The 23,140-nt window shown below is 42.4% G+C and overlaps 1 protein-coding gene across 1 annotated transcript; it reads left to right on the top strand.

Moving 5' to 3' along the window:
- The first annotated feature begins 9,697 nt into the window (after positions 1-9,697).
- On the top strand, positions 9,698-16,627 carry LOC133954604 (G-protein coupled receptor 22-like). The gene is made up of 3 exons (XM_062389012.1): positions 9,698-10,071; positions 11,065-12,149; positions 13,612-16,627. The coding sequence occupies exon 3, from the start codon at positions 13,616-13,618 to the stop codon at positions 14,930-14,932; it is 1,317 nt and encodes a 438-aa protein (XP_062244996.1). The 5' UTR covers positions 9,698-10,071; positions 11,065-12,149; positions 13,612-13,615; the 3' UTR covers positions 14,933-16,627.
- Positions 16,628-23,140: the final 6,513 nt, after the last annotated feature.

Below are 23,140 nucleotides of genomic sequence, written 5' to 3'. Positions count from 1 at the left end.
ATATTTATTACTTTTCAGAGCCATCATGAACATGGTCCCAGAATAAGTTATAAATTCAGCAAATGTTAATCTTACAACTAGAAACAGACACAGACAAAGATGTCAAGGGTGTGATTTCACATTAAAAGCCATTACGACCCACTGAGACGATGACATTTTTCAACCATTATCCATTTTCATATACCAGTCATATACTTGATCACATACTATTCATATAAATTGTTATATTGTGGCACTTGTTGCAGAGCAATGATTTATAAACACCTCACAATGTTGAAGAAGATGAAAAAAGAATGGTGATCTGCCGCCTGAGCTGACCAAAATGTTATGGCTCTTTCCCTGACCCATTCCACATCCTTTACCCAAGTTTTGTGCTTATCCATCTAGTAATTTTTTCTGCTTTACCAAGGTCAATTGGTTTCCCTAGAAAACTGTTAAATATTTAAAGATTAGCACTATCTTGCAATTTTAAAGAAAGTTATAAAAAAAATCCCGGATCTGCCAATTTGTTTGAATCCAGCTCAAACTGCCATGGCTCCTTCCTAGCCCTTTTCATCCTTCCACCACGTTTTGTGGCAGTCACTTCAATCGTTTTTTTGTAATTCTGCTGACAAGTGCGAAAACACAATAATAGTGTAGTTACAGAGACAGCAACAGACAATGCAGGCTAGAGTGAGAGGCCAACTCACACTTCGCCTGTTTACATCACACATTTTCACACAGATTACCTATTTACCATTTTTTCCATGTTCAAAAAGAAACCTGAGTTTTGTATAAAGAACGACAGCTGTTTGGCCACCCACTCCAAGTCCCTCTGCCTGGATTCCTGCCTGGATAAAGTATACGATCAATTCACATTCTACAGAGGTGAGTAAGAGCATGAGAGCGTCAGCACCCTCCATGCTGATAGAGAGAGTAATTAATAGTAGAGACTAACATCTCTTAAAGAGAAATTATCACTAAATAAGTGGGCACCACTGAGAGATCTGAATAATGTTGTTGCTCTCAAGAGCTGGTTTCCTGCCATGACACCTCACAGCAGCATTTGATCAGGATGCAACTGAACACACGCCACAGGATGCACATGTTACAGTGTACTGGAGGACTCAGCCACTATGTCATCAGCAAGGATACATCGATTATATAGAAATAATTCAGTATTCGCATGACTCATAGTGACAAAAGCCCAAGTAGTCACAATTCTCAAGTTGTGTGTTACACAATACACACAACTTCCATCACACAGATCTCTTTTAGAGCCTGTGCCTTGACGTTGAGAAGTGCTGAGGGTAGTGACCGGCCCACTGTTACCTTGACCCGGTGCCAGACAGTCAAGGGCAACAGCCTGTTACACCCACAGGCAGGGCCAACATCCTACTGCTCCCACCCACACAGACTGTCACACTCCTGAGCAACAGTCAACCCACCGGTGCACCAGCGACCAGACTACTCTGCACCTGGTCTCTCAGATGCTCTAAAAGGGAAGAATAACTGCAGTGATTCGAGTACGTTATAATTAAAATGAAATAAATTCAAAAAATGGAGAGATAAATTATCTTTAATCCTCAGTTCATTCACAAGTTGAGTTGTGAGTGACTAGTTATTATAAAGACCTCTATTCACTGACGCACATCCTCACTACAGTCTACAGTCAGGAGCCCGGCGCTGCATTTCATTCTTAATTACTTTTAATTGAGATCTATTTCCTCCCATTCAGAGCGCAGAGAAGAAACAGGAAAAAAAATACTGCAGCATCCATATATCTCCATCTCAACATGAGCTCTGCATGGATCGGGAGGTGGATATTGACCTGGGTTGGAGGAGGAGCCCAGGTGGCATGGAGATCCTCAGTTGGCGTGAAAGACACAGAGTTAAAGGTGCTGAGCTCCGTGCCACAGTAGCTGGAGGCCGGCCTTAATGAAGAGGTAAAAGCAGAGGAAGATAGGCTCATCCCGGTTGTCAGAGCCGGGGAAGTGGCCCATTAGTGGGGGACCGCTGACAGGAGAGGCCTCACTGACAAGGTGTGACTAGGGACAGGACACGAGACGACAGCTAACACTGGCTTATTAATAGTTAGGGGCTAGCAAGGACAGAGAGAGAGAGAGAGAGAGAGAGAGAGAGCGAGAGAGAGAGCGAGAGAACGGGGGGGGGGGGTAGCAATTTGAGGGAGGGAACAACAGCAAAAGGCTTGTGTCCACAAGTTGTAATACTGAAACCCTTTCCTGCAGGCGTTACATCTGATTTGAAATAGGACACCAGTCCAGAGCCGAAAAAATCACCGGACAGGAAAGCTGCTCTCGTCGGAAAATAGAGCGCGAGTCACCTAGTTTGCTTTTTTCGTTTGGGGAGAGTTGAGCTTCCAAAAGAGCGGAGATTACTGTGTGTTATTAAAAAGAGGACAACTATGTGTTACAGCAAGTTTAGAATATATGTTCACTTTAGTGTGTTTGTGTGTGGGCATGTGTACGTGCCCGTGGAAGAGTAACTCTGCTTATTAGCGGGCCTCCTGTTGGTGTTCACAGGCCCATCTATTTGAAGTTAATCCAGCCATCCCCCTAAAGACTGAAACTGAGAGGAGAAACAAATAAGGAAAAACAAGCATTGTTCAGCATCTGCAAACAACGGGGCCCCAGTGATCTAACCACAAGCCGTCTTTACAAGTGAGGACTGATCGGCACATGTATCGTACATGCTGTGAGCACCTTCTCCCTACACAGCAAAGTACACGCATACATGTTATGTCAGCTTCATGAGAACTCTATGAACTCTACACGTAACAATAATGGTGCTCAGTATATTTAGTAGCACTTATATGGCACTTATCTAGAGCACTTTGTAAGCTTTCTTCAAGAACATTATACTTTCTTGATTCTTGTCGTTCTAGGTCTGTACCCGCATGGTTGAATGCACTTATTGTAAGTTGCTTTGGATAAAAGCCTTAGCTAAATTAAATGTAATAATAAAGTACATCTGTGTTTTAACCAGAAATATATGTCCACTAAAAATGCCAGGAGCACATATACACGTGTTTCTGCTACCTTCACAGGTAGCTCTTTTTACACATTTCTAATAGTGAATCATCCAACCATGGACAAATTACTTGAAGGAAATGCCAACTTCAACTTGGTAATGGCACACCACACTGTGGAAATAGCAGAAAATGGCAGCAAATGTCATTATGCTCCATTAAGAAGTCCTTTGTCTGTGCCGATGCGGCCTTTAGAGCCTAATGGTCTTTGTGTTATCGGCAGGTCTTTTCTTTCGCGATGGGAATTCCCTCTCGATTGGGTCCCTGGGGGCTTCTGAAAACTAGGATAAGACATTATATTAGTAGAAAGTCTGTCAGAAACCAATGGGGCTGACAGGATAGGGCCACAGGCAGCACGGCTCAGTCTCAGCTCTTAATTACACCAACGCACTAAGACAAACACAAACACGCAATCACATACAAAGATATACAGCCTCAAGAGTTGATCTGTCCTTTGCACAAACAATGCAAAGATACAGTTATGATACAGTTATCCTAATGAAAGTCAATGAAAACAAGTTTGTTACCGAAGTCCTTCAAGTAGTGGCTGAAGGAGAGTGGTGAAGTGAAAATGGCCCATTTCCAGTAACACCACAGCTCCCAGGGGTAGCAGCATGAGCAGATGAAATAAGACAACAAAACACTGTGTGCTCTGATGCCTGAGTGTCTGCAGGGATGAGCATGAATCTGTGTGTTTATCAGAAGAGTGTGTGTGGTTGTCCACTACGTGCTTCCCCGCAAGATTCAGTGTGGGGTCCCGCGTGCCCTCCCTTGCGTTCCCACGCCTTTGCTGACGCTCTTTGACATGGCTAACATAAACAGATGTTGCCCTGTGACAGGAAGTGGCCGACTTCTTAGGAACTGGTGGAAAAGAAGCCGTTCATCTCCATGAAACAGAACAGTCAGGAGGTCACACTGCAGCAGGAAACAGCCTCAGAGAGTCTCAGTCCCAGCTGAGCATGTGTAGGCAGGCGTGAGGGGGGGATGAAGAAACTGTAAGGCCAATCTCTGACCCCACACTCAGGGTTAAACAGCTGACTTTAACTAGTTTGGCTTTATGGTCCTAACCTCACTGACCTGCAGTACCACCGGGGTTGTAAATCACTGGCATAGTAGAGAGCTCATGTCTAATCAAAGCAGAGGGAACGACAAGTGATAGAGTACATGAAGGCCACAGAGCTGGAAAGAGAAGAGAGAATTCATCTGATGAAATCCTATTTTCACAACGTAGAAGCCCTTAAATGACAGCAACAATGCAGCAATGTTGAGTGGTCCTCATGGGAGCTCTCCATTCAGCACCACAACTCAAGCCAAAAGAGGAACTGAAATTCATTAACAGAATTAAAGGCTGTGGCTGACACAATCTTTGGGGCTTCAAAGCTCAGTGAACTGAAATTCATTAACAGAATTAAAGGCTGTGGCTGACACAATCTTTGGGGCTTCAAAGCTCAGTGACAATTACTGGTGAATAGTCAAAGCTACGACAGCTACGGGCTGATGAGGCGCGACTGATGGCGCGGAGGTCAGGATGAGACAAGGTCACATATCTGACTTGAACCCTAGACTTGAGGTCATGGTAACAACAGCGAGCCTGTCATTTGGTCACGTGTCGCTGTCTCAGTGCTGGTCACTAACATTAACAAGGTCCTCGCCTGAGAATAAGGAATGATAATTAAAGTTAATGCATTATGAATAATCTTGGATTTCTGTTTCTCATTTCATGGGCTTTGGGATTTGTGCAAAGTGGTGCGGTGCAGTGGTTCACACTGATGCCTCACGTGAGACGGCTGTGGATTGAACCAGGTGGTCTCTGTGTGGAGTTTTCATGTTCCCTCTGTGCCGGTGTGGGTTTTCTTCAGATACTTGCTCTTCTACCCACAGTCCAAAGACAGGCATCTCAGGATAATTGGAGACTCTAAATAGCCAGAAGGTGTGAGAGTTTGTGTGCGTAAGTCAGCCCTGTGATAGAGTGCCCCGCCTCCCACCCATTGTCAGCTGTGATTGGCTCCAGCACCCCCGCAACCCCCAAGGGATAAGCAGTGTATATAAACTACAAGGGTGCTGTGAGAAAGCATACCTCTACCAGGGCAAAGGCTTTATCACGCCATGTCAAGATCTAGATCTAGACTGTGGCGCCATGATCTAATTTGTCCTTTGGCAGTTTCAAAATTACCCTTTTAAAAATAATATCCGAGATGTCTAACGTGGTGTTTTGCTCTGTTGCTGTATTTTATAGCAGTCTACAGTGCTATCTTCTACATGCTTGTGCGATCATCCATAAAGTTGTTGCTATCCAAACAGACGTTATGGTTTTAGCTGCAGTAGTGCATGACTCTGTAGAAGCATGAAAGGTAGTATTTGTCTTGTACTAGTCTTTCTCTCTTTAGTCTGTGAACCCGTAACTCGCAACCTTTTGAATGAGAGAGCGATGGTAATGCGCATATGCCCCCCCCCCTACCACCAAAGATGACTAAACAAACAATTAATTCAATAAACAGGTACTGAGGCCAAAGTTGACTGTCTGTGGTTGAGCCCCAGTCAAAATCCTGAGGACCGTGCAATGTGTTCTCGCCTTTTTCCCTGCAGTTTCTCCTCAAAAATTACATCCAAAGTCCTTGAGGTGCACTATGGATAATTTAAGGGAGTGAATGAAATCATGAAAATAAAGTTCATACTGTCAAACTGAAAGAGGCACCGAATTCAAGTGCAGGGATAAATGTCTGCGTGCCGTCCTCTGCGTGTGCCCACTTCCATCCCACGATTTCACGATCTCCTGCTGAGGTCTGGCACGCAAAGCAAAGATTCAGAATAAGTTGGCCTCCGAGTTTCTTTTTTAATTGATGAGCTCAGACTATATACAGACATATCACACACACACACTCACTCTGCAAGGGAAGGTGTGAGCAAGGAGTAAGTGTAGTACAGGCAAAGATACACACAGGGTTGGGTATCAACAGGCAGGCGCAGCGGAGACTGGGGACGGAGGGAAAAAGCTGGATGAAATATTAATGAGAATGAAATATTAACGTAATTCTTCTACTGAACTGTGAAGTTTTTGGGAATGCAGTATTTTTGCAGCAGCGTATGTATTCCTCTTTAAACCGAGAGGATTCCTGAAGAGTTGTGGCGGGGGTTAATATCATCGGTCATCCACATGTCGACTTTCTGGTTCGTACAGGACTCTTCTTATGAAACATACAGTGCCTCGATTGGCAGGCAGTGACTGAGACGCTGCTTTGCAATGATTTGCTGTGTAATTATAGTCTGACAGCCAGATGGATCCTGTGTAGGAGGCAGATACTTGTGTTGCATCATGGTGCACAAACTTACAATCCTACAGAAGCACATACACCAGACCGAACTACATGTGTACAGAGAGAGTAGCAAACACACACACACCATCAAAAATAATTACAGTTCTTTCTTTCCTCACATCTGTCAAAGTCTTTCCTCCACCTCAACCCCCCCCCCCCCCCCCCCCCCACACACACACACAAACACACACGTGCCAAGCTCTGCATCAGTGTGAATATCCAGTGAGACTGAGAGTTGATTACAGGCTTAAAGACATGCAGTCAAGTTTTTGCTATTCTAAATCCTGCAGTAATTGGTGATCTCAGTGTGTCAACCAGAAGGAAAATGCTTATCTCAGAATGATCAGTTGTATCCAGCGCCTTTGATACAACTAGATTGTGATTGAGGTTTTCCCCTTGACCTCCAGTTTGCCTTTGGGACATTAATGGAGAAGAGATTCCATCAAGAAACCCAGTGGGATGTGACCAGAAAGCTCATCATGCTACAAACAACATGCCTGATCCGAGGGCAACATTTCGAGAGGAGATTTAGCTACGGAGTATACCCAGAGTTTGCCTTTCACAAATGCACAACACAGCCAGAGGTTCTGTGCACAGACGTGTTCAAAACAGCAACAAATCCTCTGCAGTATTCAGTTACTCCAGTTGTTCCATTGTCCACCATTACCAGCATCTGGACAAAGACACTGATCGCCCGTTGTGAGAAAATAAGTGGTATACTCTTTCTGGCACTTTTTTAGTGCTGTAAAAAGGACTTACATTTTCTAGAAATGATTTCTACCAGGCATAGGCACCATTATTTTAACTGCAGATGAGTGCTCTGAACATTTGAATGTACAAAGCCTTAATAAACTTTAAAACCACAGCCTACAGGAACCTTTTACTTTATGTGGACGAAAACATCTTGTCTATATCTAATTCAAACCCTGACTGTTTGCTCCACTAATGGTAAATGGTCTGTATTTATGTAGAAGCTTTTCTAGTCTTGATGACCAGTCAAAGAACTTTACCATACATTTTACAATCACTCATACATTCATACAGTGCATATATGTGCAGCACTTTCTCTATGAGATGGGGACATTTGTCATGTATCTCCTCCAAGGACACTTCGGCATGTGGACAAGGGAACAATGGGATTGAACCACTGACCTGCTGGTTACAGGACGACCGCTCTAACCCATGAATGAGCAGATATTCGATGAATTTGTTATGAATAATATGCTGTGGCATCTGAAGCAACACAAGCGGGTCAGGGAGGAATACATAGCTGTAGCTCATGATCAGAGGGACGTTGGAGAGGAGGAAAGCAGCCGACGGGCTACAGTGAGAGGGCCAGCAAGGGCAGAACAGGTGAGAATGACAACAAACACAGAGCTGCATTTATTAATATTGTTATAATTACATTCATTTTCTTTCAAAATAACGTGTGGCAATTAAAAAATACTTGCATTCTATCACAATTCCTCAAATGTCATCATCACAGTGTTGGTTTTCAGGAAATAATAATAACAATAGCATATCTCAAGTTCCAGTCATTTTATCAGCATCACACTTGGCATGAGTGTTGTTAAAGGGGTTGTTCACCCAAAATAAAAGATTCACACATCATCTACTTTACCTCTATGCCGATGGAGGGGTGGGTGAAGTGGTTGAGTCCACAAAACACTTCTGGAGTCTCAGGGGTAAACTTTGTTGCAGCGGAATTCCGATACAATTGAAGTAACCGAAGTCCTAGACTGTATTTTACACAATGTTTTAAACCTAAAAATCCAATGGAAGAGGTTAAGCTAGCAACGTAGTGAGACTCCAGAAGTGTTTTGTGGACTCAAACTCTTCACCCACCCCTCCAGCGGCACAGTGGTGAGAATAGAATGAGAGCCTTTTCCTTTTTCAGTGAACAATCCTTTTAAGGGAGGCAGTGCAGTGTAGAATTTTGTGCGGCCTTGACAAGCGATACATTCATCATAATGAGCACTGCATAAATAGATGACCAGCGCTCTGTAGCTGCGGCGGCTGGGACCCTTCACCATAAGCGATGTTGTTGATCAATACAATAGACAAGTGATTCTTCAGTTCGTGGTTCTGCGTTATGAGATGAGCTTTGCTGAACCTTGAATAAACAGGTTAACAGCTCTCCAGGGTTCTGTGGACTGAGTCCTTCAGCCGGTCTTCACTTGCTGCTGCTCAGTAACCGCAGGTCACTTTTACAGTTTCAGACAGAAAAGCTGCAACCATCGTCTCAACAGACCAAGCAAAAAAGCCCATTCCCAACTGGCAGGTTTAGAACGGATACTGCACTAATAATCTGAATGATGGAAGGATTATCAAATTCTAGACTAAGTTTTGGTTGATCAACTGCTTGATTAATTCACAAATAGTTTCCTTAAAGTTACAGCTTTGACTCCCATCTTTGTTTCTGTATCCAAGTGCAGCGACTCAACACCTTGAAACATCTGCCTGCCTGGGAGCAATTATTGAACTGTCACCATCAGAATAACAACACGTTCTCTGTGAATTGTTAGCAGGTAGCCAGGCCAGAGCAACAGATCCCCCCCATCTTCTTTACTGAAGGCTGTCAGGTACCGAGATGCCCCCTGGCAATGATTGCGCCTGACAAATGGGCCTTGACAAAACAATGGGGGGTGTTCAACCTCTTACTGATCTGACAGAGCAACTTAATTGAAACTATCAATCAGAGCCACCCTCCTCCATCTCTGCTTTTTGTGACTTTCATTCTTCCCAGCTAAATCTTTCGGTCATACTCACAAGCTGCAAGAATTGATGTCTCTGTCAGTCTCCCTGCCTCTCATGCTCACTTGCACATGCATATTAAGACCCATGTGCGCAAATCAGTATCCAGAAATATTGCTTCTCTCTGTTGGCTCTCCATCCTCATCGTTCCCCCGTACGGTCCACAAAGCCATTACTTGATCATTATATTGTGACAGGGCTAAGTAACACATCATTCCAGCATATTTTTTTGGTGTTTTCCCTTTAACAGTCTGCCTATCAGACTCGACAGCATGTTGTAGAGCAGCGGCACCTAAGGACCCAGTGCAAAAGCGTGGCAGAAGCATTTTTTTTTTTACTAAATCACTACAGCCCCAAACGGGATGTCACAGTCAGTGGCAGGAAAGAGAGGATAGAGTCGGAACAAAAGGAAATACCTTCCCTCGCTGGAGAGGAAAGGGTTAAGCCTATTACAGAAGACCAATCAGGAATGGGGGAGCACTGCAAACCTCCGCAGTAAGAGAGAGAGAGAGAGAGAGGGAGGGAGGGAACGAGGGAGAAGGGAGGGAGAAGAGAGCAGAGCAGAAGATAGAGAGATACCAGGAGTGTAATGGTTTGTGCTCCTATCCAGACACTGAGGCAGAGAGAGCACAACGAGATGAGGAGCATTTACAGACCACATGGATGGATGAGAAGAAAACCAGAGACAAGGGAAGAAAAAGAAGAATCCCTCCAACATCACTGTCAGGAGTAACCTCTGTGGACTTGTTTTTTCTCTCTGCCCAAGACTCAGGAAGGAAAGAGCAGCTGACAGTAGTGTGACCCTTGTGCATTCCTAAATATTCAATCCTAATTCTTGGATTACCGCAGAAAGGATCAGAAACCAGTCCGGAAATTTGTATATCTGTCGACCTAGACTGTTGCAGAGGTGGGGAAAGGAGAGGGGGCAGCGTGGTGGGTGGACCGGTCCCGGAGCATCTGTGTTTACTCTGCATGGTGAGTGTGTTTTGATGGGTCACTCATACTTTGCTCTGGTTTTCCGCTGAGAGGAGCGTATGTGACAACTGAGAAGACTCAAAAGCCAAACATGTCACAGCGAAATGAATGCACGGGATTAGAAATTGTACTTATTTTTGTGTTGTTGTAAGACTATAATTTATGGTTTAAACGAGAGAACGGATTAAGATGCAATCCCTCTTGCACTTGTAATTCCGACTTCCTGCTGCTGTGAACATCCCGTTTTGAGAGGCTTTCGTTAATTTATTTGTGCAATAGGACATCTGTCTATTCACATTCTCTAAGCACTTCCGTTTTCTCTGCTCATATTCAAAACTGTCAGGCTCTTCTGATATGACACCTGATTTGAAGTTGAGCGCTTTCAAACTATGCATCCGTATGACACGAATGATCCTCTGTGTCTTTGACATTGGGGCTTGGTAAAGTATGGCACCCATCGCTGAAAACAACCTTGAACAGTGACCGACATGTTCCGCTCAGGAGATACATTGATCACATGAAGTGACATCGGAGGAGGCATCCGTGTGTTTATGACAAGTTCTCAGAGGAATAACACAGCGCTACAGCTCTAACCACGTCTGTCCTGAACCAACAACATGCAATAATCTCCACCAAGCATTTCCTGTAGTTATTCACACTGTAAAGAACAGGAATAGCAAAACACTGTAGATGAAATTACATCTGAAAACGTGAACATGAGATGTAAAACAAAAACGGTTGCTTTTGTACAAACCCTGTTTTTAGTGCTTCTGTTATGTTAATGTAATAGCAGAGATGTAAAGTGCATCGGGAGATGCACAGGAACATGATAAGAGATCAGAGGCTTGTTGCTATGCTAATACGAGTTTCCTTGTCGCCTCTCTGCTGAGGATATGTTTCTTTTCATTATCACTTCCCCCACAATTTGCTCTCCTACTCCTCCTACTCTCTATCTCGCTACCATCCATTACCCCTTTCTTTCTCTCTCCTCAGGTCACTGTGAAGGAAAGATGTGGGGCTGACTGACAGACAAATGATGATGTGTGTATCTCCTTGTTGTCTGGGGTCTTTTTTCGAGCACCAACTACCTACGGCGGGCGGGCGCTCTGTCTGACAAACCCCCTTCTACCACCTCATGGGGATGACCTTCCCCTGAATTGCAAAATCAACTTCCCTCCTAGGTGCATATAAATACTGGCGATCACAAATGTCACAATGATCAAACTTCATGGTGATTGGAAACGTATGCACGCAAATATTCTGCTCCAATCGAGCCCTCTCCAGTGATTGAGGGTTCAGCATGTCAAAGGGCAAACTGGACACCTGTGCTGGATTTTCAAGTCAGTGGCGGCTGGAGCCAGGCGTACAGAGAGTGATGAGAAAGGTGGAGAGTGAAGGTCAGTTCTGTTAGCGGTCCCAGGGGACACCAGGGCCTGGACGCTGCCCGGACACACTGACCTCTCCTGGACAGATTCAGGACGTTATGACGCCTTATACTGGGGGATCGATATGGCAGACTGACAAACTCTTGGAGTACAAGCTAATGGATGTAACAGTTTTTTTACATTTACAGATCTGACAGCTACCTTCCCACTGGGGACAAAAAAAAAACAATTTGGATCGTACTATGAGCGGCACCTTCCACCCCTGTGCAGGGGATAGAGTCTGTGTTCCTTTGTGTTCTTCGTTGGCTTTGTTTCTCCTGTCTGGGAATATCATGAGATTATAAACAGGGGGTGGCTCCGACATTTTATTCCTGTTCCACTCATCCCTCAGAGCTCCCACCATCACTTAAGCAAACGGACCAGAGATATGAGAAAAAGCCTGTAGGTGACGTTAGCCGACATCCACCGGGTGCAGGTGGCTGATTCCTCGGCTTTCTTGTAATTGTGGACAGGAAGAAGTAGCTCATCGACAGTGGAGTGAGACAGGTGCTTCTCTGGCTGTCAGCCTCTCTGGGAGGACCAAGCGGTGAAAAAGGAAAAGCCTTCTCTTGGGGGGCCTTGTTCTGTGGATCCAACATGGACTATATGGCCTGATTGCACAGCCCTGCTATTCAGAAAGTGCTGGAGGGAAGGGTAAATATTACACACAAATTATTACTTTCTACATGTCCTCTTGGATGCCATTCAGATTGGATGTATTTCTCGACGGAGGGCTGGATAATTTTCATAATGCACATTCTAATTAATTATTTTAATTTGTTATAGAGTGAATGTGTATCAGATGTTTTTCCACTGATCCAACAGTAATTACATTCCCAAGCACTGACATTATTTTTGGTGTGTTCGTTAGACCATCAATTATTCAAGACCTTTTTCAACAAACACCTTGTAGCCTATTTCAAAGTTTGGTTTATGAGCCTGTTGATGATGAGGTAAACAGGATATTCTGATAGAATATTCTTGTCAGTTACGAACCACCTTCACTTGCTCTCATTTGGCAATGTCAATACTGCTGAGATAAATTATGATTTTAGTTACCAAGGACCATGGAGAGTATTTTATTAGTTAATTATTGAATTATTATAAATTCCACCTTAATGGAGGAAATATCTGCTTCGTCACCATTGCCCTCGTCCTCTGTGTTTCATGCTAGCACATTCAAAACATGTAACCTTGTTAATCAATGGATAATAAGCTAATGCTAAGCTACTAAAAAGCAATAGCCATGATTGAGGACTGATACGCGTTTGTTTTGACCATCTGAAGCTAGCATTATTAAGACAATAACCAATCAAAGTTACTTGCTTGGAACAAGCAACATATCCGGCTTTTGTGCTAATGTCCCATTCAAACTGTTGATGCAATGCTCAAGGGAAGAACAAGGGAATTAAACTCCACTACCAGATGAACATGTACCGGGATCACAACTTGCCTCTGGGTTTTCACCAAGCTCATTCACGGTTTATGTCAGACAGGACTTGTTTTTTCAATTCAAATGATTTTACTGGATAGTGCCTACTACGTGTATTTGCCTAAACACAATTTATTTAGCGTGTCTCAACCTATACCCAACACAGAGCAACCAAAATGATGCAACAGAACCACAGTGCAGTTTGGAAATGAATGATGTTATATATGCAAAGTAATTAAGCAGCTTTTCCATTGAAACATCCAATGTGTACTCACTTTCAGGCCGCTCCAGCTGCGTGGTTAAAGAATTTCATTTGTTCCAAGGGGTTTCTGTTTCATGATGTGCCTCTGTTTTGTGTGCAACCATCTGATCAAAGGGTTGTGTTAAGAGGAGTAGAAGCTGATTGAGGTGAGGTAATTACTAATTACATGTGCCATGCGCACAGTGAGATAATCTAATCTAGCAGAAAAGAAAGTTCCAGCCCTATTAAAGTGTATGCACTCAGCATTTCTCATTTTTAAATCAAAAGGCTGTCTTATCATTATACAACTGGCGGCATTACAGCTGACAAGATTTCTCAGATATGTGTTAATTACGACTTTCTAGATATACACATGGACTCAGACTTCTTCTTTTCATTTTGCTCTTCATAAATCATTTTTCTCTCTTTCTCCCTACATACAGGATAATGCATATCCTTCCCAACCTGGAACAAGAAGCCACCATGAGCAACGTCACAGTCACTGACAACACGGAACCTATCAGCCGCACCATGAGTCCGGCAACCCCGATCCCGTATTCCTATCCTGTTAGTTTTCAGGTCTCCCTGACTGGCTTCCTCATGCTGGAAATCCTCCTGGGGCTCAGCTCTAACCTCACTGTGCTTGCCCTCTACTGTATGAAGTCGAACCTCATTAGCTCTGTCAGTAACATCGTCACCATGAACCTCCATGTGTTGGACGTGCTGGTATGTGTGTGCTGCATCCCCCTCACCATTGTGGTGGTGCTGCTCTCCCTGGAGGGGGACACTGCACTCGTCTGCTGCTTCCATGAAGCCTGTGTTTCCTTCGCAAGTGTTGCCACTGCTGCTAATGTGCTCGCCATCACCCTTGATCGTTACGACATCTCAGTTAAGCCAGCTAACCGGGTCCTGACCATGGGCAGAGCCCTGACCCTGCTGGCTTTCATTTGGGTGTTGTCCTTTGTTAGTTTCCTTGTACCCTTTATTGAAGTGGGCTTCTTCGCCCAGGGCCATGCTGAGCTGAACCAGACAGTGGTGGAGAATGTGGTTCACACTAACCAGTACTATACAGAACTTGGCTTGTATTACCACTTGCTTGCTCAGATTCCTATTTTCTTCTTTACTGCTGTTGTCATGCTCATCACCTATTCAAAGATCCTGCAAGCACTCAATATTCGCATTGGCACACGTTTCCACAATTCACAGAAGAAAAAGGCTCGCAGGAAAAAGCAACCATCTATGACAGCCATGACAACGCAGCAAGAGGCCACTGACGGATCACAGAGCAGTGGCAGCCGAATGCCCACACTGGGCATGCGTACCTCTGTCTCTCTAATCATTGCCCTGCGCAGGGCTGTTAAACGCCACAGAGAAAGGCGAGAACGCCAAAAAAGAGTTTTCAGGATGTCCCTCCTGATAGTGTCAACTTTCCTCCTGTGCTGGACGCCAATCACGGTACTCAACACAATCATCCTGAGTGTGGGCCCCAGTGACCTGATGGTCAAGTTAAGACTGGGCTTCCTGGTCATGGCTTACGGGACCACTATCTTTCACCCTTTACTCTATGCCTTCACAAGGCAGAAGTTCCAGAAAGTCTTGAAAAGCAAGATGAAGAAAAGAGTTGTGTCCATCATCGAGGCAGACCCTACACCCAATAACGCCATCATCCACAACTCCTGGATCGACCCAAAGAGGAACAAAAAGGTGACATTTGAGGACAAAGATGCCCGACAGAAATGTCTGTCTTCTGTGGATGTGGAGTGAAGGAACCCATTACCCCGTCAATAAAAGCAGCTACAATGACATCAGGTTATGATGAAAAAGGGAAAACATTAATCCAAAGCAGTAATGTAAATAATATATGTAACACAATGTACAAAAAGAAGAGGTGGATAATTTATTACTATTTATTGAGAACAAAAGTAGCTTTCATAGATGTACCATATACTGTACTGTAGATATTGCATGGCTTTTTGTAACTGTAGCAGCAAATTGTCAGTGTTTCCAATTAATTGGGTTATTAATGCCTAACTTGTCCCACCACTGATTCTTTAATGAACCCCAAAAAAACACTTCTCATAATAACATGAAAGATTTATAGCGTAGTGTTTTGCGCCATTGCTTCATTAGAGCCACGCGCCCTTGGCTCCACTGTCTGTCTGTCTGGCCCTGTCTCCCCCCAACAAACTGACTACAGACCGGCACGACAGGAGAAATCCAACCGTTTCAGTTTTAACATCTCTGGCAGAACCCTGTATATTATCAGTAATTTCTGCTTTGGATGTGCATATTCCAATGCCAGGCATGCATTTCTCAACAGGCAGGCAGACATCACCATAGAGTAACACCACCACAACCCACCACAGATAGAATCAAATTCAGTGGGAAACACTGCATAAAGTACATTGTGTATATATATAATACATGTAAAGCATAGGGTAAACAAGGTATATAAATAGAGAGAGAAAAGTAGGAATTGTTTATATGTATATGTATATTTATAATAAATTTTGTGTTCACTCACCTAAGGCAGCCAAAGGCTTCTATTCTTCCCAAAAGTAAAGTGTTTGTGATTGTGTAAGAGCTGTGAGATTAGTTTCATTCATCACCACCATGCCACTTGCTCAGACACCGGACCCTGCAGTCCTCAGGGACCACTGACCTTATTGCCTAGCAGCCCTCGGAGGGAAGGCCCTCACACTGAAATGAGACTTTGGGGACACAACAACGACAGACAGGGCCAATGTGGGGACATAGGAATGGAAAGGAAGTCGTGAAATATTGTCTATTATATTCCTATGGTAGAAAAGCTGTAGAGGAAACTGTTCAGAATCACTGCTTTTTCAAGTTCAGGAACATTCGCATTCCTGAAACACAACAGAACACCATGGTTCTCATCATCTCGTGTGACATAAACCAGATGTGAATCAAATGTAGTCTGTTTTATGTTAACAGCCACCTCTTCGAGCCAAATGGAAAAGTCTGCAGTTGCCGTATTTTGGTATGATAAATTGACTGTGTCTTTATGGTGGGACAGGGTCTGTGACAGGGAGAGCACATAATGGACACAGTAAAAAAAATATTGTTTTAATTATAAAAGACAATAAAATTCCCAATAACATGTATTCACTTAGAAATGATTAAATCAAACTAAAGGCAAATGTAACATTCGTTTGCACCATCAAACTGTTTACTTTTAATAACACTAGCCCGAATCTCCAAAAAAGTAAATCCATAACAATAGGCCGACTGCAAAAATCTTGAAGCTTAATCAAAGATTCTGTTTACAATGCACAATAACAAATAATGAAGTTCTTCTTCCCCGTCTCTGTATATCTACCAACAGTGCGTGCCTTTCTTTGTTTATCAAAGACGATGAAATTATATTTCCCATGTGGCTGCTGGTAGATAATAAATGCAGCCAGCCTTGTATTTCTGGCTCAACTTTTATATGAGTTTGCCCTAGATAAGTTGCAATAATTTATTCGCACAGCAGCAGAAGAACTAATGTGGTGAGAATTTACAAGAAGAAAGCTTATTAGATTCACTCTGCACTTTAATACTGAATCTAGAGGCAGAATTACAAAATCCATTATCATACAAAGCCATGCTCAGCTGACAGTTCACGTCACTGCAATCCCCAGGTCAAGGATTACATTCTTCCTCAGATTTTGAAATGTATAGCGAAGTCAAATCCATGCATAAAGGTGCCACCAGGCACAAATGCATAGGAACTCCACGCCACAGTATATCTCAGTAATGAGCTTATTACGCCTTTGCTGTCTCAGGTTCAGTAGAAAATTGAGGAGCCCTTTAGCTCCTGAGAGCACAGAGGCTGTTGGCTATTACACAACCTTGATTGGACGCTCCTCTGGCTGTCAGCGTGTGGTTTGTAGCACAACAGAGAGAGCTGATATTGGAATATTGATGCAGGCATGGTTCTTTATGACCCTGCTATAAACAGGCAGTGTTGATGTCACGTTGCCTTGAGGGCACGTCTGTGATTGAGAGTGGAGTTGGGATCACAGCCAGCGACAGATTACTCGACAGGGGAGGGAAAATGACCTATGAGATGAAAACATGAGCCAGAGGATACATTTAAAAACACTGATGTATACGAGTCAATATTGTAGAACGCAAACTTCCATGGTGAGGTATCAATATGTAAATGCATCAACATGTTGCTTGTACAAATATAACAATGATACACAAACACAGCTCTGTTCCGCTCCTGGTGAATACATCATGTTAGGTCCTGTTCTAAACTTCATCAGCTTCAGCTAGTAAAAAAAAATCATTAGTATTGATTACCTTCTAAAATCAACTCAAAAGGCTAATGCCACCAAGCATTAGCCTAGACTTTGAGGTCACACTATGTTTTCCATCCTTACATGCAGCCTCACTGATCAAGAATAACAGGCCTTTCAAGTACAACCAACATTACAACATGATGTTCTGGCTCAGTGAGCACGCTTTTTATGTTCTTTGCTGGTGTTTAACGGATCAATGATGTAGACCTAATCGCCGCCTACTGGCTTGGCTCGTTTCTAATCATTGTCGTGTTCTCATCTAGACAGAGAGATGTTGTAAGAAGAAGGTCATGGGAACAGAGTTTTATAAAAATATCCATAGTGCAGACAAAGCAACAGTCTTATATTTGCTTCTTTTCCGATTACATCTCAGAGGTGATTGACAGTTAGCATAGACTTAGTGAATTGATACAAAGTTTTCTTTTTGTATCATGCTGAGCAATGTTTAATAAACTATTCACCATTTTATTGTCAGTGAAACAAATATTTATTTTTCTTAATGTTCTAAACAAAATGGTAAAACATGACTTCTCTTTTAAGAAACACCTTCAATACATAATGTTGTTCTGGGTTAAGAGCTGTTTCCTGCTCACTTTCTTTTACAGCCTTTACCTTTTCTATCAAAACTTGTTCCACATCTGTTTGGATTGTATGTATAGGAGATACGTGGAGAACGTCCTTTTGAAGAGCATTCTCTCACTTGAACCAAAATATTATGCAAAGCCTTTGGGGATATGATATAATGTTTCTGGTGGAAAATAGACGTTGACCTGTGACTCCAATTTTGGCTTAACCTGATTGTAATGATGAGATCATTAAAACCACCCACGGGCAAGGCTACAGCAACAGAGCCCATGTCCTTACTCGTCAAGTCTACACCATTAGGGCTTCAGTGTTCAAATAAATATTGATTAATTAAGCTTTAAATATTCTAACTCTACTTTCCTAAAATCTATCAGTATGTAGAGGTGGGATCATGTTCATTACTGGTCATAAAAGCTGCCATGGATACATGCAAGAGGCAGTGGTGCTGGTTAGTATATTGGACATGTTCACCAGGCTAAACTCCACCTCTAACCTGAGGTGACCGGTGAATACAATAAAGTAGTCAATAGCAGAGGTTCAGGGATGTTTGTAAGAATCACTTGACCCTGACATGTCCTTTTCCTTCTCCCCAATACACTACATCCAGGCTGCTACTTGCCGCTGTCCCTATCACACACATTACGTCCAGCCCTCTCTCGCTCAATGGCTGCCTCATTCCCAATTCAGATGCCATCTCTTCAGATCCCCTCTCTATCCGGCTGCAGACACCGAATAAGAGCCTGGGAAATCACATTATTCTGTCCATATGGAGCCTCAATTGCATTAAGTCAGCGAACACTCAACTGTAATTCTGCTGCCATAGAGAAAGAAGAAAGTTAATTGAGCACACCAGCTCTCGCGGCCTGACAAATTGTTGCTTGTGGTCATTTTCTAAATGTTACTCTCACCAAGCTGCATTTAGAGAGATGGAGGGACACTTTACAGAGTTGGAAGATATATGACCATGATATAAAACCAATAATCTCTACACTGGTAAATCTACGGTGGAGATAGAGACCAGGAATTGAAGGCAGACAGACATAATGGAGCATGACCTCTACCTGCTATGACCTTAAAGGCACCATTGTGCGGTATTGAAGAAAATAAGAGACCAGTCTGCAAAGGCTGTGTAGATTACCGTTATCAACAGAGAGCAGACGCTTCATGACACATCAAGTGCTCTCCTTTATTACTCACTCTACATCAGATAACAAACGATTCCTGGAGGGTCAACAGGGGTAAGCAGCTTTATCTGCATGCTGAAGGCAATATAGAAAGACGTAGAATTATGAATTTAAAGAAAATTACAAACACTAAAATAGCACTCAGAAGAGCGCCAACCTTGTTTTAGGACCAACACATGTGTAATGATATCCCAAATCGAATGGGTCCTTCTTCAAGCAAACCCCCTCCGCAAAATGTCATAAAAATTGCCTGAGTAGTTTCTGCGTAATCTTACTAACGCAGGAACAAACACGGCCCAACAGTCGTCTTATGAAACCACAATTAAATTGACTAAATCCAGATTTCTATTTGGATCTGCTCACACTCGTATCGTAAATATCAGTCCCCTTAACTTACCTGATTGTTTCAGGTATGTTAAGGGGACATAATTAGCATTATTAACAGATTAATAATAATAAACAGAACATAAACTGAATGGGAAAAAGTGAAAGTGAAAAAACTAATCCTGGACAAACACACACAAGTTGAATGGATTATTTCCTGTCTCCTACAACATCCATCTACCAAGTTTGATTGTAATCCGGCATAATCCCACAAAATAAAACAGCGACAAACAGAGACAAAAGCATAACCTCCTTGGCAGAGGTAATAATATAACAATTATACGAATACATATAAGGGTTCAACCCTGTGTGCACTCAACAGAAAGAAGCAGCTTTAGGTTTTTTTTCAAAGCTGCGAAAGTCAGCTCAGATAGTTTACCTGGATTTAGACAAATGACACCAGTTGATCCCACTCTAATCTCAGTTTGCATGTTTTCTTTTTCATGGTTTACCTGTTGCTGCGTCAACTGCCACTATTCCACGTGTTGTTTGTTTTTCTTTTGCTCTTTGATTTTCATGGCATACCAGGAACATTATACTGCTCCCTGCAGTCCTGGAAGAACAGCATGTCGAGTACCCACAACATCTGGTATTTCTGGCACCAAATGTACTGTAAAAAAACAAGTACCATAAGAATGTTCTGATATTTGGCATCGACTTGGTTCCAAAGTACTGGGTGTCCTGACATTCCTTTTCAGGACACAGTGTCGTCCATGAATTAAATCAAGTCATGACATCTCAACTATAGCCAGTACCAATTGCACTGTACAATAACAAGAACCTATAGCCAAGGTCCTGGTTGGCAGCACGCTTTGTTTTTTCACTTCATTCCTCCACCAACCTTGGCTTAAAAAGATTCAGTACTTTTTGCTTATTCCTAAAAGCAAACAAACATGGTTTTATATAGAAACTGGCCATTTGACAAAAAGCGCTCGTGCCATAAAGCATGGTCATGGAAACCATTCAGTGTGTTCAATTTAACGTCTAACAAAATGACATTGTGAAATCTTATTGTTTGTTAAATGTGGCTCAGACAATGGTTCTGACTTCACTAGTATATTCTAATCACAATGAAGCAAAACTGTGAAGGACATAAAGAAGTCAGAAGTTTTGTGCCAACATGGCTGCACGCCCAGTCACTGTGTGTATGTGCACCTGCCAGTTAGCGTGCCAGTGTGTGTTTGTGCGTGTATACTCCAGCATACACAGCTATGTCAGGCTGGGACAGTGACAACCCCTGTGAGTGAGAGGGGAGAAGGCAGATCGCTGCCTACCAGCTCTCCTCACAGTGGTGACTACTGTCTGCAGACATGGCTTGTGCTGCCACTCAACTCTCCACATGGATTGATATGAATGGGAGAAACACAATGAAGCTCACTAACACATCCTGGGAGCCTGAGTCTGAAACTACATGTTGAGCATCTGTATTCACTCCAAACACAAAAGTCTTTCACGTTTTAAATGGAGTCAATCTTCCTCCAAGTGTCCTCATGTCACAATAGAATTACAGAGTGTCCAGTGCTCCTGAAGTACAAGTACTATTGATTTTATCTGCAGACAGTGTTGAGTTTTTATGGACTTTTAAAGATATTACAGTTGAATCATCAGTACATTGATGAGCACCAGCTGCCTGTGTGTATTTCTTTTAAAATTCTGTTGTGAGACCTAAATCGAACTGAAGGTTCTGAGGGAAATCCTGCAGGGTGAAGGAATGAAGTATGTACCAGTGTTAACCAGGCAGAGGAGCCAAAAAGAAGGTGAACACGTTAACAGTTGAATTGCTAGTTAATCTTAGTGTGAAGCTGTCCTCAATGGGACCAATATATCTAAACCTTGATTTGTCACATCAAACCATTGTTCAAGCTTTTTAACTTAACATTGAGTCCCATACTGCAAAAGGGAGAAGGGGACTTAGTATTATAACTCATATGTGGTGAATTAGAAAAAATCTAATTTAAATCTCTGTTTTGGCATCCTGGATAAGAGATGCCAAAAAAAACTACAATCATACTAAGTGAAAGAGAATAAAACTAAATTAAAAATAGAACAGAAAAAAATTCTAAAACCATTAAAAAAGAATAAACCCAGTAGGACATTCATCAGTTTAAACCAGTTAACTTAGTCTGTCATTTTGAACGATTAGATAATGACTCTTGGGCATAAATATATATGGACTAACAAATACATATAGACAACACTCCACCAAGAACAGTCTCAACATAATAATACCCCAGCTGACCATCGGCTCATCGCAGGCCTTTTACCATAATGACTGCTCCGTCTCCCGAGTTGTGACCTGAGACGGCGAGCCAAAGGAGAGCAATCAAAGCACATTCAGTTCTGCTACAGTCATTTGCCCACTCTCAAAAAGCTATCACAGGGAGCAGATGTAAACCTTTTGCTGCTCAGCACTCATGAGACATGTCGTCAAAGAGGGTAGCAGCTATCAGTCCCCTTCACAGAGGAGGCCTGTGTGAACACACTTTGCAATCTGAATACAGTGGAGAAGGCCAAATACACACACAGAATAGTCCAGGGAGCTGAATTGGGTCAAAACCCCTCATTATTTAAGAATACACTGAAGGCTATTCTGAAGAAATCCAAAGTCCCTGTTGTTGATGTGCAGCAATCATGTAGTGCATTTGTTTGTGAGCAAGCCAACAGCTGTTTGTGTTCACTTTTAAAGACACAAAAAGACAAAGAGTGTTGTTTTCAAGTCTTTTCTTTATGAATGAGATTTTTTTTTATGAACCTAGACTGATTAAAGGTTTAAGTATAATTTACTTGAGTACTGATGCGTCAATTACATCTCAGATGGCCATATAATTCTGTTTGACAGGCAGGCAACTGAAAATCATATTTTGTGTTACTCAAGGGTCCATTCTCGGGCCTCTTCTATTCACATCTGCATACTCCCTCTTGTTGAGGTTATGGAAAATATTATCTCTTAACACAAATTACGCAAATGACACAACTCTGCATAACAGGGTCACCAGGTGATTACAGTCCCCAACAATTTGTAAGTGCATTCAACAAATCCATGCGTGGTTATGCCACAGGTGAAACCATAGAATCATTATTAAACTGCCTTTGAAAAATAGCAAGAACAAATTAAAATTGAGGGAAACTTGACACTGGTCCTCAAAGCACAGCCCTGACTTCCTTTGTGTCAAATGATCGAATTTAAAATCTATAAACCACTTAATGCTCTTGGGTCTAAATACATCATTAATCTGTTTAACTGTATGAACATAGACTGTATATACAAAATTAAGATGGTCAAGCTGGGTCTGCTAAAACTCAGTTAATTATATATAAGGGCTTAAAACATGATTGTGTGCTAACTAATTTATTACGTATATAATCCACTTAATCTTAAACTGTTTGTTTTCTTGTTTTTGCTGCTGTTTTAATTGCAATCTAATACAATTTGAATGTGTTTTAATTTCAATTTCAATCTTTCAAATAATTCAATGCCTCTGTAGATAAGTTTGAATCATTTTGTATAA

This window comes from Platichthys flesus, chromosome 6, assembly GCF_949316205.1.
Source record: "Platichthys flesus chromosome 6, fPlaFle2.1, whole genome shotgun sequence".
Classification (NCBI taxonomy): Eukaryota; Metazoa; Chordata; class Actinopteri; order Pleuronectiformes; family Pleuronectidae; genus Platichthys; species Platichthys flesus.
Note: the sequence above shows the minus strand (reverse complement) of the source record. Positions and strands in the feature narration are given on the sequence as shown.

Bases quoted from the DNA above. Each gene is read 5' to 3' on its own strand.
- LOC133954604 (XM_062389012.1), top strand. From the start codon at position 13,616: ATGCATATCCTTCCCAACCTGGAACAAGAAGCCACCATGAGCAACGTC.